Here is a 13730-nt window from a genome sequence, read left to right on the forward strand (position 1 = left end):
GTGCTCGCTGATAACCACATTAATATTTTGCTCCTGCATCATTATGTGAGTCTTGTAAGCAGCGTGAGCACTCCAAGGGAAAGAAAAGTGTTTCGAACAAGAGCCTGAGGAAGTGTCGGGGAAACCGACGGTAGACCGACGGCCACCGAAGTGATGGATGCCATCGACGTTCTGCCTGGTTCTGTGGAGGCACGCAGGCGCACGCAAATGTGTAAGAGCAAGCCTTGTTAGCGCTGTCAGCATACGAGGTCAAGAAACGCTCAACACTGCTTACGGACTTCTTCACTATGGCTTAAACATCGAGTGCTGGTGGCAATAAATTGCTTTCTTTGAACGTGGTCATTTTCGTTTCACCCGTGTTCATTAGACAGCTGCGGTGCGGAGAAATAGGTTTCTTTAGGGCTCAGCGGGCATAAAAGCAATTGCTTAATCGAATTTTGCCGAAAGATACCTACTGTAAGCTTTCCGCTTTAGCGGGAGCACGTAAGCGCTGCTACACACAGTCCGTCCGCGTACACTCCGCTCGACTCACAATCATGGGTATCTCTAGTGTCGTGGTTGCATCCCGCGCCCATACTGCAGAGTTTTTGTACATGAAAAAAGTCTTTAGAAAGTTTCATAGCACCCTTCCGCTGTTGGCCCGCTGCACCCCTCAACGCCGCGCCTAAGCCTACCACTGAACAGACGAAAAGAGGCGTAACTTCGAACCAGCACCTCGCCGGGGTGAAGTTCATGGGGCATGGACGTGGGTTCAAATGACTAGACTGCAATGAAAAAAATAAAAAGTGGAAACCTAGTCTGCTATCACATTTAATGAGGTGTTGCGGAAAAAGCACCGGTTTTACGACGACACATGAACTACCGTCGGCTATCCGAATTACATAGCCTAAGTGTTGAAACTCTCAATTCACACAATTTTCGCGGCCAGTTTTAGTACAAATTTCGCTTTAAGTGGAGAGGTAACTACATAGCAGTTGGCGATGGGCAAGGTTTTGAAACCTCAATAGCTGGTTAAATGAACTGTAAAATCGAAACCTCGATTTTACGAAATCCTCGATTTAACGAAATTTCCGCCCGCAAGTACGACTTCGTTATATCGAGGTTTAACTGTATAAGCGCACGAATGCTGGCAGAGCTGGCTGCTAATAGCAGGGTTGTGGCGGCAATGTATGCACACGCATAGTACATTATAGCAGCAACTAAAGCTGTGGGCACATGGTCAATGGGTTGCTGTCTAATGATTAAAACACCAGGTCTACCAGACGTAGTTTTTCATTAATGACGTGCAAATATTTTCTATAGTAAAATTTTACAATGTGTATGTGCACAATTACATTCTTTAAAGTCGCAATTAAGTGCTCAACTCGTACACAAAATTTCTTCACAACTAACCAGACTGTTTACATCACATTAAGGCTCATAGTGAGGAAGAATCAAATTGTGCACCCACTGCGTGTCCTCCCAAGCACCATGTGGGAGAATACACACACACACACACTATACAGAACGTCTTCTTTACATGCTGTTTTTATATTAGGTGGAAAAGAAGCCCATTTTTAGCGGTTAGCCATTTTGTTTCTGCCTCAGGTTCACAAAATTGAAAGAAGTTATGCAAAGATTGAATAGGAGTATGTGCCAGCGTCCTTCAAATGCAAACAGCAGCTGTTATCAAACACTTGATGCCAGAACCGACTGCTCTGTTCTGCTCAAACAAGGGATCAAAAGTAGACAAGCAAAGATTCCCTTCGTATGTTTCCTACCTCAATGTCAAAACACTATAAAAATGTTCCAGTGCAAAAAGAAAATGAATCTACCTCAGGCAGCTAGGTGCTAAAAGTAGACTAACTGAATAATACAGGAAGTGGCTTTTCAGTTCAGCACCATGCACGCATGTGAACAGGCTCTATGCTTAAAACTTTGCTGCAGTACAGCCTCATGCAAATTAACGAGTGGCATTAACATCCCAAACCTTTGCCACAGCAACTTTTGAAGAAACATTTAACTGAAGACGTTCATTCCGTAAACCACAACGAAAAAATAAATGCTGCCACAGTCAGCAGAGCAAGAATAGACCCTTTCTCGTGTCAGCACACCCAGTGGCAGTTCACCATATCCCACCCCTGTGAACACTGGTGCCCAAAGGCTGAAAGCTTCCCCATTTGGCCCATGCAGCCGACGTTCTTTGACTGCCGGCTGTGATGCAGAAAAAGTGTCTATTCTGGTGAGGATCAGACAGAAAGAAACAAGGAACCGTTTGTGCAGGCACCAATGATGATGAGGAGGTGACTGAGCAGAGTCCGGCGCATCTTCAAACCAAAAGATACGTAACCAAGAGGTCGCACTCTGCTGCAGGCAGGCGTTCCCAAGATGCACAGCGTGCAGGCGACTGACACCTCAGAGCAACAAAGTAAGGAAGTACCTGGCTCCAGTGGCGGTACCCCTGTGGCCATCACTTCATCGCCAGAGGTTCGCTCTGCATCTGGACACAGCTCGTAATCAAGCTCGGAGAGAGGCGCCAGGGCGCCACTTGCCTGGCTGCCAATTTCCACCTCTGTGGACAACTGGGGCTGCAGGTCTCCACTGTTGTCCTGCGACGAAGGCACGGACTTTTCCTCTTGCGAACCAGCCTCGGGCGATGGGACGTCATCTTCTATGTCCGGCGCTTCGTCTTCAGTTCGCACTTCGGCGAGCTCCACATCGCTCTTTGAAAACCCGTCCAGCAACTGCATCATCACCTCGCGGCTGCATTTTTCAATCTGAGCCTGATCATCCATGGACTCAGCAGCTGGGGAGCTACGCCTTCGGCGCTCCGCGTCGTCATCAAATTCATCTGCAATCAGAGGTTCTCCCATGACTGAATACTGCACACGGTCTTCGGTGCTGCGGCTTTCCTTCAATACTTGGTACATTTCTTTGACACCAAAGAGGCCCTCTTGTCGGTCCTTCTCGACGGCTGACATAGGGCCTGCCTGGGAAAAGGTCTCACTTATTTCAGATCCCTCAGGTGGGCTCCCCACTGCGTGAACGAGTCCGCTGTCGCATAGGCCTTCACTCGAGGCAACATCAGGGCCGACTGGGTGAAGCGACTCCACCAGGCTGCTCGCCATGTGCACGACACTGTCCACAATGCGACTGGCCTCCTCAATTTCCCCCTGCCTGTCAGGCTCGAGGACTGCAGTTGCCCCATCCAACACGAAGCCAACACGCTTCTCCCCGCTGGGGGCAGTGCTGGATGCAAGGCTAGATGCAAGATTATCTTGAAAAACTTGAGGAAAATGTATCATCTCGCTCGAGAGATCAGAGTCTGCAGTTAAGAACTCGGCAATTTTTTCAGCCTGCAGGTCACCACTTGAAAAACTTCCACCATCCTCAACCTCTTCTTCCAGGGACGACGATCCAGCATGAAGAAATGGTATTGCAAGTTCAACTTCCTTATACTTAGAAAGTTCTTTCTGCTGGTCCTCATCTGAAGAACAGGGCACCTCTGCACCAGCTTCAAGGCACCCAGCACTCACAACATGGTGTGACGAGTACTCTGCCAAACTTGCTGCCACTTCAGCAGCTACTGCCACAGCCTTTTCTGGAGAGCTTTCTTTTTCTCTGTCATCACTGCCATACGACAGTGGTACATCAGATATCTTGTTGCCAAGGTCTAAAAGCTCTTGCACATTCAAATCACTGCCCTTCTGCAAAGCTTCAAGATCTTTTGCACTACCATCAGTACTGAGAGGGCTTCTATCGATTTTGGTGCTCTCGTGGGCACGATCAACCAGGTCGTCATCAGCCGGGCTCTCTTCACACTCACTGACTCTTGTTACCTCCAAACTACGCTCTACGCATTGTTGGTCTTTCACTTCCACCCCTACACAAGAAAAAGATGAGGTTCCTTCCCTGTCATGGCTTATCAAAAAAGACTCATCAAGGTGCTCTTCTTCTTTCTCTTTAAATTTCGTCTTCGAAGGAACACTTGTCAAGTCATCCTTGTGACCGGATACCGAAGGTTCCAGTGTAGCCGGGTCGTGGTGTTTTGCCAAGCTGTGTTCCTCAGTGAGCAAACCAGAGCCCTCGCTGCCCATTAATTGAGAGGAAGAGTTGGGGTCATATGCTGTAGAATCGTCAACGAAACATACCTCAACACACCCGCTGCTTTCTTTTGCTTTCTTGTCTTTCTCACGTTCAGTTTTGGAAAGGAACTTGGAATCAAGGGTAGGCTCAGAATCGCGACTTCCAGGTTTCAATTTTGCCAGGTGACCAGCCGGCAAGGGCTCATAGTCCTCCAGTACAGCAATAAACTCCTCTATGTCCTGACGATAAATGTCTTCATCAATTTCTCTTGTGACACTCTCAGAGCCTAGCCTTGAAGCCATTAAAGCTTGGAGCTTTTCTTCTTCAACCATTTCTTCTTCAGTGGGAATTTCTACGTGCTCAGATGCCAAATGCAATGCAGTCAAGTGTGATGCAGCATCTCTGGCTGGTTCTTCTAGATCAGGCTCTGAAGTTGCCCCTCTAGCCACCTTCTCACCTTGTTCAGGGATAAACTCCCGTGGCACTGAGTCTGTTGTTGCACTTGCAATGTGCATGATTTGTTCGCTCTCTTCATCATCCAGCTTAGATGCGACGAACTCCTGAGTTGACCTGTCAAACGCTTCAAGCACCTCTTTAGGCATGCCTTGAATAATGCTGGTTTTACTTTCTACGGGAGCAAGGCTTTCGCCAAAAGCTGACGACAGTTTGTGCTGTATGTCAGCATATTCCGTCTTTATCATAGTTTTTTCTTTGGGGCATGACTGTGACAATTCACCGTGAGTGGGCCGCTGTACCCCTGCTTCTAGGAGGCTCGACTCCTCAGGAACTTGTGCAATGTCTAACATTTCAAGCTGCTTTCCAGAGAGAATGTCACTAACTGGCAGCACTGCAACAGGTGCCGCAGCCACCAGGGCACCTATTCTTCCCACATCCCTACCCCTAGACTCTTCTGTAGGTCCCACTTGCTCAGGAGACACATCACTTCTCAGTGGAAACTCTGAGGCCATTAAATCTGTAGGGGAAGAGCCAAGTGTCTCTAAAATTCCACTTTGAGAGCTAGCTATAATTCCCTGTTGCAAAATCCCTGGTCCGGCCACAATGCCCATTTGAAGGCCCGAAGCAAGCAAGTGTGACTGCGAACTAAAGAGAGAAGAAGCATCTCGTTCCCTCGTGAGCGGCCTGTCAAATGTGTCTTTGTTAGTCTGGTTAGGAAGCTCAGCTTTGGACACTGTTAAATCAGCCGCAGCTCCATGCTCCAGGCACACATCATCAACTACTGTGCTAGGGTCAGCTGGCTTACCGGCTTGGCCACTTTCTTGTTGAGCTGTTAACAGGGAGTCTTTGTACGCATCACGCAGAGGTGACACTTTCGGTTGGGGAGACTCAGTGGGGGCGACACTTTCCTCAAGGGCTGGCACTCGCACCCTCATGCGAGAAAACTGCTGATCTCTGGCGTCTTCAGAGACCTGTACAGAGCACACGTCGAGCGCTTCCTTGTCGGCGTCACTAGTGTGCACAAGCAGTCGTGTCCCACCCTTGCCTTCAAGGTCCTGCGATTCTTCCAAGCGTCTTGGCTGTGAGGGATCAGGTGCAACTTGACCCTTTTCTTCTGTGCCTTGATGTGGTTGTTGCTCTGCCAAATCATCGAGCTGAGGAAAGCCAGCACTTGGCCCTGAGCTCGCCTGAGTCCCACCCTGAAACAGCCTGAGGCGTTCAGCAAACACTATGCTCTCTTCAACAATCTCTCCCTGTGAAGTGAGGCTCTCTGAGCGTGGCCGCGGCTTGACGCTGACAGCTGGCCGGGTCAGTGCTGTGTCCAGTGACGGGGTGCTGCCAAGCCTGCTGGCACTGAGAGCTTCCTGTGGTGGCGACTGCTCAGACAGCTTCTCGAAAAACTCTTTCTTTTGGAAGAACGTGAGCGACTCAGCTTCATCATGGTCTGACGGTGCACTCGCTGCAGAGCCACGGTGGTCGTCCTTAGATGAACGACTTACGCTGGAGGACATGGTGTCGCCCCTAGGTGCACCTGTCGTATTCGGGTGGAAGGGGAGAAGGGGAGGAACAACTCAGCGGCATACTGCTTTGTGTAAAAACTGCTGCTCCTTGTCTCTCGCTTGAAGACCATGTGATGCTGATGAGCATGAAGAAACAAAAAGACCACCATGCACTGCACAATGCTGCCCTGTGTCACACAAGCAGCAAACAAAAGGCGGCCCACTGTGCAGGTGCTGGCTTCTTAAAAAACGTGAGCAGCAGCAGCACTAACGAGGCACAGGTTTCAAAATACAGGCGATCAGGCAGGCGCTCCCCTAGGGCCTGCTGTGGCACACTACGGCTGTGCCGCTGTATGCAGCCACCAAAGTGGAGTCAACCGGTTACAAACCAAAACAAGGGAGCAGTACTGCTCTCAGCAACAAGCCCAACTTCTAGTGCAGCACATACACATGTCCATGCAGGCTAAGCCAAGTGAGCAAGCTCTTAAAAAAAAGAGGCGCAGCACAGGGGAATTTTTTACTCCTTTGATGCTATTTGCCATGCTGATAGTATGCCCATTGCACTTTGCAGAAAATAAGACCTTTTATTCTAAAAGCAAAGATATTTATGAAGTTTAAAAAATAGCAAAAAAATTAGGCAAAATTCAAAGTAATGGTTGCAGCTAAATTTGAAATTGGTGCGAATCCGTAAGTTTCTGTTTTGAACAGAATTTCCCCCTTTCTGCTGAGAGGGTAGAAGTTCGGAGGCAGTACCCAAACTTGCGTCTTCCTCTGAAGTGCAACTTGACGTGCCATAAAGTTAAAGGCTGTTCACTGAGCTAGATACACTGTAATATCGCAGCCAACTGGTCATCATAATTTTTGTTCAGACCGTCAAATACGGCAACATTTTAATGTCTCCACAAGTGCTGGCCACATACTACACACTGCTTCGAGTTGTTCTCACAGATTCACACACAAAACATTACACATTCATGCTCAAGGTAAGCACACAAGCATTCCGGCTGTCACATTTTGCATTTACTGGTTCACAGCCCAGAAACGACCATTCTTCAAAAAAAGAAAAATGACTGACTGATGATGATGAAGTGTGTGGCAAACACCGCACTTATAGTGCAAGCAGACACTAAAACCCTTCCCCAGGTGACTGCTGCACAGATACGAGGGGAACACACTCAAAGGGAGGGAGGTGGCAGCACTTCACTAAGGGCACAAAGCCCTTTTTTTTCTTTTTTGTTTCACAGGGAAGCCAGTTCAACAAAGCAGAACGTAGTACTAGTATACCGATGCAAACCAGTCCCAACAACAGGCTCTGCCAACGTCAGAAAAATGCGCAACTGCACAAAAACATAAAACACACAAGCACAAATGAGATATACTAACAGCAAAACAATAAGCCGCTCTAAAAAAATGTATTTACCGTGCACCAAGGGGCAAATGCAAGTCTGCAACATCCATTGTAAACAAAAACTTGAAGGTTTAGAAACAAACAAATGGAAGCGCTCAATCGCATGCAAATATACTCTGTGACAGCTTCAATAATAGTGACAAAGTTTTTTACATGGCTGCAAGTTAGACAAGTGTACTTTTAATAACTTTACAGTCTCAAAGTGCTTCAAACACAAGCTGCGTGAGTCGTCTATGAAGAACAACTATGGTCTGTCTGCAGTCCTCAGTGTGGCAGAAATACCACAGCATTATAGAAAGGCTGCCCATGTACTCCTAAATGCTCTTTTCATGGGCACTGTGCACATCAAGATTCTGGCTGGCTCCACCCACGACATCTTTTCTGTAAACAAGCAGGCCAGCTGCACATCCTTTGCCACAAAAATGTGCCTCGTAAATTAGTAGTGATAGCAAGAAGTTTCAGGATGCAATTGTAAGAAAGTAGCTTTCAAGAACACTAGGAAACACATTAGCCATCATGTTTTGATGTGGAACTCAGCAGTTGTATGATAATATTAATGGAAAAAACAAGTTGCCCATGGACCAAATGAACTCACTCTGTCTGAAAGTCGCAACACAAAAATGTGCAAAAGACATTTTCCCAACTTTAAAGGAAGTGTGCAAATGGGCAACAAAGGCTCAAGACATGGCAACCAGAACATGGAAAAGCAACATTAGGTGCCCTATACTAAAAGGCAATGAAAGTAATTAATAAATACGATAACCACCAGCTACATTCATACTTCTCTACCCAACAGCATCATTAGACCATCACAACTGCTAGCAGTGGCATAAAAAAGTCTACAAAGACCACAAAGCAATGAATCCCCCAAATCTTGTTTGTGTGGAATTATTTTTTTATGTTAGAAAGTGATACTTGATGATGTGGTCGTAGGCACAAATAACATTGTGAACACAACTGCATCACTTACTGCTAACCACCATGAACATACCCTGCTTGGAGGACGTGATTGCAATTTTCTCAGTTTGCTGCTATAGACTAAATGTAGCCCGAGTAACCTGGAATTTGCCACTATTATTGCAGCACTTTCCAACAGAAACAGCCTTCATCGTGCACCTTACATGGCAAACATGCAAACTAACCAAAACAAAAAGGAAATAAACACTCTGGTGGCAGCATGAAAGTTTTAAAGGATAACCAATGTGGAACACAACATTGCACGTTTACGCTGAGAACACCAAGTCAGAGTAAATGTTTTATACTTCAATTTAGCACAAAATGGGTAGAATATGCAGCAGTTCCACAAAATGGGGTTTGGGCATGCATAACTTCATAACCCTAGTGTCATAAAGATTGCTACACTTCAAACTGCAATGAAGCACTGTATTTCCGTGCGTGTAGCCTGCACCGAGAAATTGGAAAGTTTAGTGCTAAACTATAAATGCGTGCTTTATTAAGTTAAGAGTGCAAGGGTGTAGTTTCTTGTTATTCTTTTTTTTCCCTAAAGATGATAATTCAGTTAGGGATGTTTGTTAAATGCGGGGCTCATTATACGTGAGAATGTAGTCTGTCCACCATAAAGCCAAAATATTGTTGCAGAGGCAACTTGCCTTCAGTCGGTCTCACCGACGTCACAGTGGTGTGCGTCGTCTTGCTGATTATGTGGCGCACCTCCCCCGAGTCTGGGTCCGTTTCAGTCCATTCTGTGTGCCAACAGCACGAGATATGAGAATCAACAAGTTCAGCTCCCACATAACAAAGCAAATGCTCGCAAAAAAAAAAAAAAAACATATCTGTACATTGCAAAAAAGTGCTCTTGGCTGCCGTTCTGGACTCAACCTTTAGATCATGAAATCTTAAGCACACTTCTATGCATGTGTAAAAGCTGCTACGTACACATATTTATTAGTTACTATAAGATGCATAAAGGCTGTTCATTAAGTACCCAATCAGCCAAAATATTAAGATGCTCAGCGTAAATTTGCAGTCACTGTCTCCGACCCTTTCAACAGGACGAGTATTTAAAATTGCTATTAAAATGAAAAAAAAAAAAGCTAGCAGGAATTTCTGTAACAGCTACATAGCTATTTCTGTTTCATACAAAACAGAAAAATTAAATATGTCTTCTTGCCCTCTCACTGCCTTTAAAATTGAGGGCAATACACGGCCCATTGAAAAAATACGTTACAATGCAAGCAGCTTCAGGCAAGAAATGCAAGCAGCTTCAGGCAAGAAAAAATGAACAGTGCAAACATACCAAAGCCATTTGGGATGCGGGTGAGTAGCAGGATGAAATGCTACCTCAAGAAATTGTCAAAGCTCAGTTCACTGTTGCTGAAGAAAGAGGGTTACAGAGACACAAACGACAAAGCTAACAGAGGTGAACATACAGCATGCAAGCAGATACACCACAGACGCAAAGACAGAGAAGCTGGCGAAAGGGGAAAAAAGGGCATATCAAAAACGTTCAGTAATGCCAATACACTCATGCACTGCTTAGTTGCAGGCTAAGCAAAGGCTAATGAGAATATGAGATCTGCAACTTACATGGTTGTGCTTTGGTTAGGCAAGAATGTTCTCAAGTTACCCTCCAGTGAAATAAAACTGCTCTTCCATTCAGCAACAGTAGCCCTACACCTAGACTATGCAGGAGCAAATGGGCCATAAAATTAGCAACTCAATTTATTTGCTCTATACATTTATCCACCATATCTAATGTGCATGGCACAATAAAATAAACAATCTTTCCTTGAAATATTACAGTTTACACATCACGGCATTAAAATATACTACCGTTTGTTTCACCACTTTTTTATTTGAGATATATATCCAGATCTGCACACTGAAGGTGCAAACCAGAAATAACAGCACATTTTAGCTGCTGTACAAGAAGTTTCAGCTATGACTGACACAAGACAATGGTTCCTTTGGACCACCACATTAGTGGAGGTAGTAAGCATTAAAAATATGCAAAAGACTGTAATAAAGACATCAGCCCACTGAAATTCAGTCATCGATGTTTGGAATTAGGGGGCAGATGAAGCAATTTGCGACTCCACAGGCCACTTGGTAAAAGCAATAAAACATCCATCGGATAGAAGAAATTTGTCCCCTCTTCAAAGACATTCTATACTGCATCACGCACCAGGTGCCATTGCAAGCAAGAGCACCAATGCATTAAATGTCAGTTAGGTGATAAGCATGCATGTTTCAAAACTTAAAAAAAAAAAAAAAAAAAAAAAAAAAAAACTTAGATTAGCTTTATATAAAGCCTGGCTTCAATTTTGAAATTATAACTTGTGCCTAAAGGTCTGCAATCAAAATGCTAAATATGAATTTCAGTTATTTATTGCAGTGTTTGATTATTTTCCTGGCATCTGTCACTACTGACACATCAGTCCTAAAGAAACCGCCTCTCTAAATCGACATGAAGGCTGAAACAACCGGCATATATTGCCGACTACTTTCATCTAGGATTTCAGAACAGAATGCCATATACAAAGAATGTAAAGATAGATTTTAGTTATGAGCCAATTTAATAAGGGAAAACTAAGAAGAAAAATGCATGTTTACAGATCCCCGCAGAAGCAAGCTGTTTATTGTTGGCATCTCTCGACCAGATCTTCTGTACTGTTCAACACCAAGCTCCAGTTTTGCTCTCTGAAGTAGTACAATGTTATTATGTACAACTAAGAAGTAGCAATTCCCATTTGGCTAAACCTAATGATTGGCTACTCAATTTGGCCATGCAAGCCACTGTCACTGCAGTGAATTAAACGTCTGAATTTGGAAAGCGATTCTTTCCAGTAAGTTCACTGCAATGCGTACAAAACAGCATTTCCGGTGATTCGTATTTACAGAATTAGGCCTGGGCTTATCAATACGTACTATCGCAGTGCTGCGAAGTGTTAGGAGTTGCAAATCATGGGCATATGCAGGTTTGCATTAGTGGAGAAGATAAAGTTATTAAATGACCGGCCGGATGTTAAGAGTACAAAGGCAGCATTAAGTTGAGAAAAAAATACCTAAACCAGAAAGTGCAAGACATCACGGGGACAAGATGTAACTTTGAAAGCACACCACAAGGAGTTCAGGAGTGGGGGCCTTGTCCCAACCTGCTAGACAGCACACAAGCAGTACACACACATTTTAGTGGGTAAGAGAGAGGAAAGCAAGGACGCAACCAGCGCTGCGAAAGGGAGCAAAGTGGCCGCTGACCTCTCCCACTGTTGACGGCACGATGGGGCTCTGCATCCAGCTCTTCCACATCTGTTCCACCGGAGCTCACATCAAGCTCTTCTATCCCTGCGGTTAGCCGGCCTGTGGGACTCTTGGGTTCCGGCATAATAACGAACTCCCCCTCATCTGTCAGGTTGCCGACATCTTCTTCCACAAAGAACTTTCTGAGCAAGCGCTCTTGGTCAGCACGGCCCGCCAGGCGGTAAGGCATGCCCGAAGTTGCACATCGGCCCCGACTTTTCCTTGCTTCGCTAGCGGCCTTGAATTGAAGCGATCGAACTTCTATCTCTCCGAGCACTGCACGAACGTGTGCCGACAAGTTTGCAAATTCAGTTTCCGAGGACGCCGACCGTGGGGACTGACAAGCCTCCACTGCCCCAGGAGAGGACAGGGAGCCAGGTTGCGAGTGCGACCGTTGCCTGCTATGCGATGGTCGCTGACCAAGGTGGTTGGCATCACTCCGGTGAAATTTGTTTTGTTTCGAAACTCTTTTGTGCTCCACGCTATCCACCTGCACCTCTTCAATAAATCGCTTGGCTGTGACCTTAGTGTCTTGTGCATCTGACGCCGAAGGGTCCTCATGCAGGACACCGTGTTGCCGTGCAGATCCCATATCGAGATCTTCAACATCCGTCTTATTTTCATCGCCTGAATCCTCTTCCCTATGAGAGAGCGCTGTCTTCTCTTCGGCTGTGTCCATATTCTCGTGGTCACTTAAATTTTCAACGTCCGTTTTGTTCCCATCATCTTCGGTACCGAGCGGGCTCAGCATTTCCACCATTTCCGGCAAGTCCTCGAATCGCTTTAGGAGCGGTCTGGGTGCAGCCTCTTCCGCCGAGGGCGGGGGGCTTGCTTCGCGCACCGTCACCAGGTTTGGGGTCCCCTCGCTGCCTACCAGAGCCTCGCACTGCCCATTCTCGGCCGTGTTCGCTGCCATGTCCGTTAGCAGGTGAGCGATTGCTGCCGTGCTTTGTTTATGTATAGTGGCAGTAGCATAAAGCAGTGCAGTACAAGTGGTGCAGACTGTGCAGGTTGAGAAAAAGGTGATAAAGGAGCTGAAGAGAAATGCTTCTTTGCAGGTTGAGACAATGAGTGATGAGACTGTTGATGCGCTTATACTTTATGACTGGTTGCAGTCTTTTTTTGCACTGGGAAATGAATTTGCTAGTTTTTAGAGCGCTTCTTGCCACGTTTCTTTTGCTTCTTGGATGCTGCAAAACCACCAACAAATAAAAAACAAAACAAAAAATAAGTATAACGCAAGAGACATACCAAGAAAAGTCAGACTGTAACTGTAACTGTAACTCAAGATTATCAGTGCTTGAATGAAAGTGGCTGGGTACTGGACCTAGTTTTGAAAACGAATTGAAGAGATAACATAAAATGAAAAAAAAAAAAAAAAACCCAAAAACTATATTGTGTGTTCCACACATTTGTTTATGCAACATTATATTCTCCTCGTAGTGCAATTCATGGCTAAAATAATGCCTAGAGCACTTTTAGTTTTCACTGACCACATTTACATTATTCAAATTTTTTTTTTTGCTTCCAAGGCCCTAAGTGCGTGGGAGTATGATGTATAAGTAAATTTTTATAGACTCCTCATTATTTAAGGAGCAGAAGGGAACCTTGGGTGGGCCTAAAATTGGCCAGTGCATAGGATATCATAAGTACAGTAATTTGAATCGAAGGTATTCCAAACAGTATCCCACAGGATGAAGAGATAAAGGAGCCAATCCCGCACTGCACAGTGCTATGCATGACGTTAAAATCTGTACAAAACAAAAAAATTTGGCTGTTTTTCATGTTCTGGCCATTTATTATGAATGAAAAATTATTTTAGTGATTTTCAAACTATAAAGTTCCACGACGACATTCCCAAGATCATAAAACACAGTACAGTAGCCAAGTTGCTGTGATGTCTGCTTTTTCTTTCAGATGTGCTAATTTTAAAAATTACATAATGGGACTCACCAAATTTGCAGAAACTGATGCCGTTACCTAACAATGCACTGTTAATAAAAATTAGTACCACCTACAATGATAAAATCACACAACTGAGC

The 13730-nt window shown here is 45.3% G+C and overlaps 1 protein-coding gene across 10 annotated transcripts in view; it reads right to left on the reverse strand.

Annotated features, from left to right (window-relative positions):
- The window catches only part of LOC144148417 (uncharacterized), a 203713-nt gene that overhangs the window by 18430 nt on the left and 171553 nt on the right, over positions 1 to 13730 (reverse strand). For all 10 annotated transcript variants that reach the window (XM_077680008.1, XM_077679998.1, XM_077680004.1 and 7 more), the window contains 2 exons: positions 9039 to 9131; positions 5327 to 6052 (listed from right to left, as the gene is read on the reverse strand). In XM_077680008.1, the coding sequence (XP_077536134.1) occupies positions 5327 to 6052; positions 9039 to 9131 (819 nt within the window). The remainder of the gene's footprint in view (positions 1 to 5326; positions 6053 to 9038; positions 9132 to 13730) is intronic.

This window comes from Haemaphysalis longicornis, unplaced genomic scaffold, assembly GCF_048455015.1.
Source record: "Haemaphysalis longicornis isolate Haplotype H1 unplaced genomic scaffold, Haemaphysalis longicornis Haplotype H1 scaffold_1, whole genome shotgun sequence".
NCBI lineage: Eukaryota > Metazoa > Arthropoda > Arachnida > Ixodida > Ixodidae > Haemaphysalis > Haemaphysalis longicornis.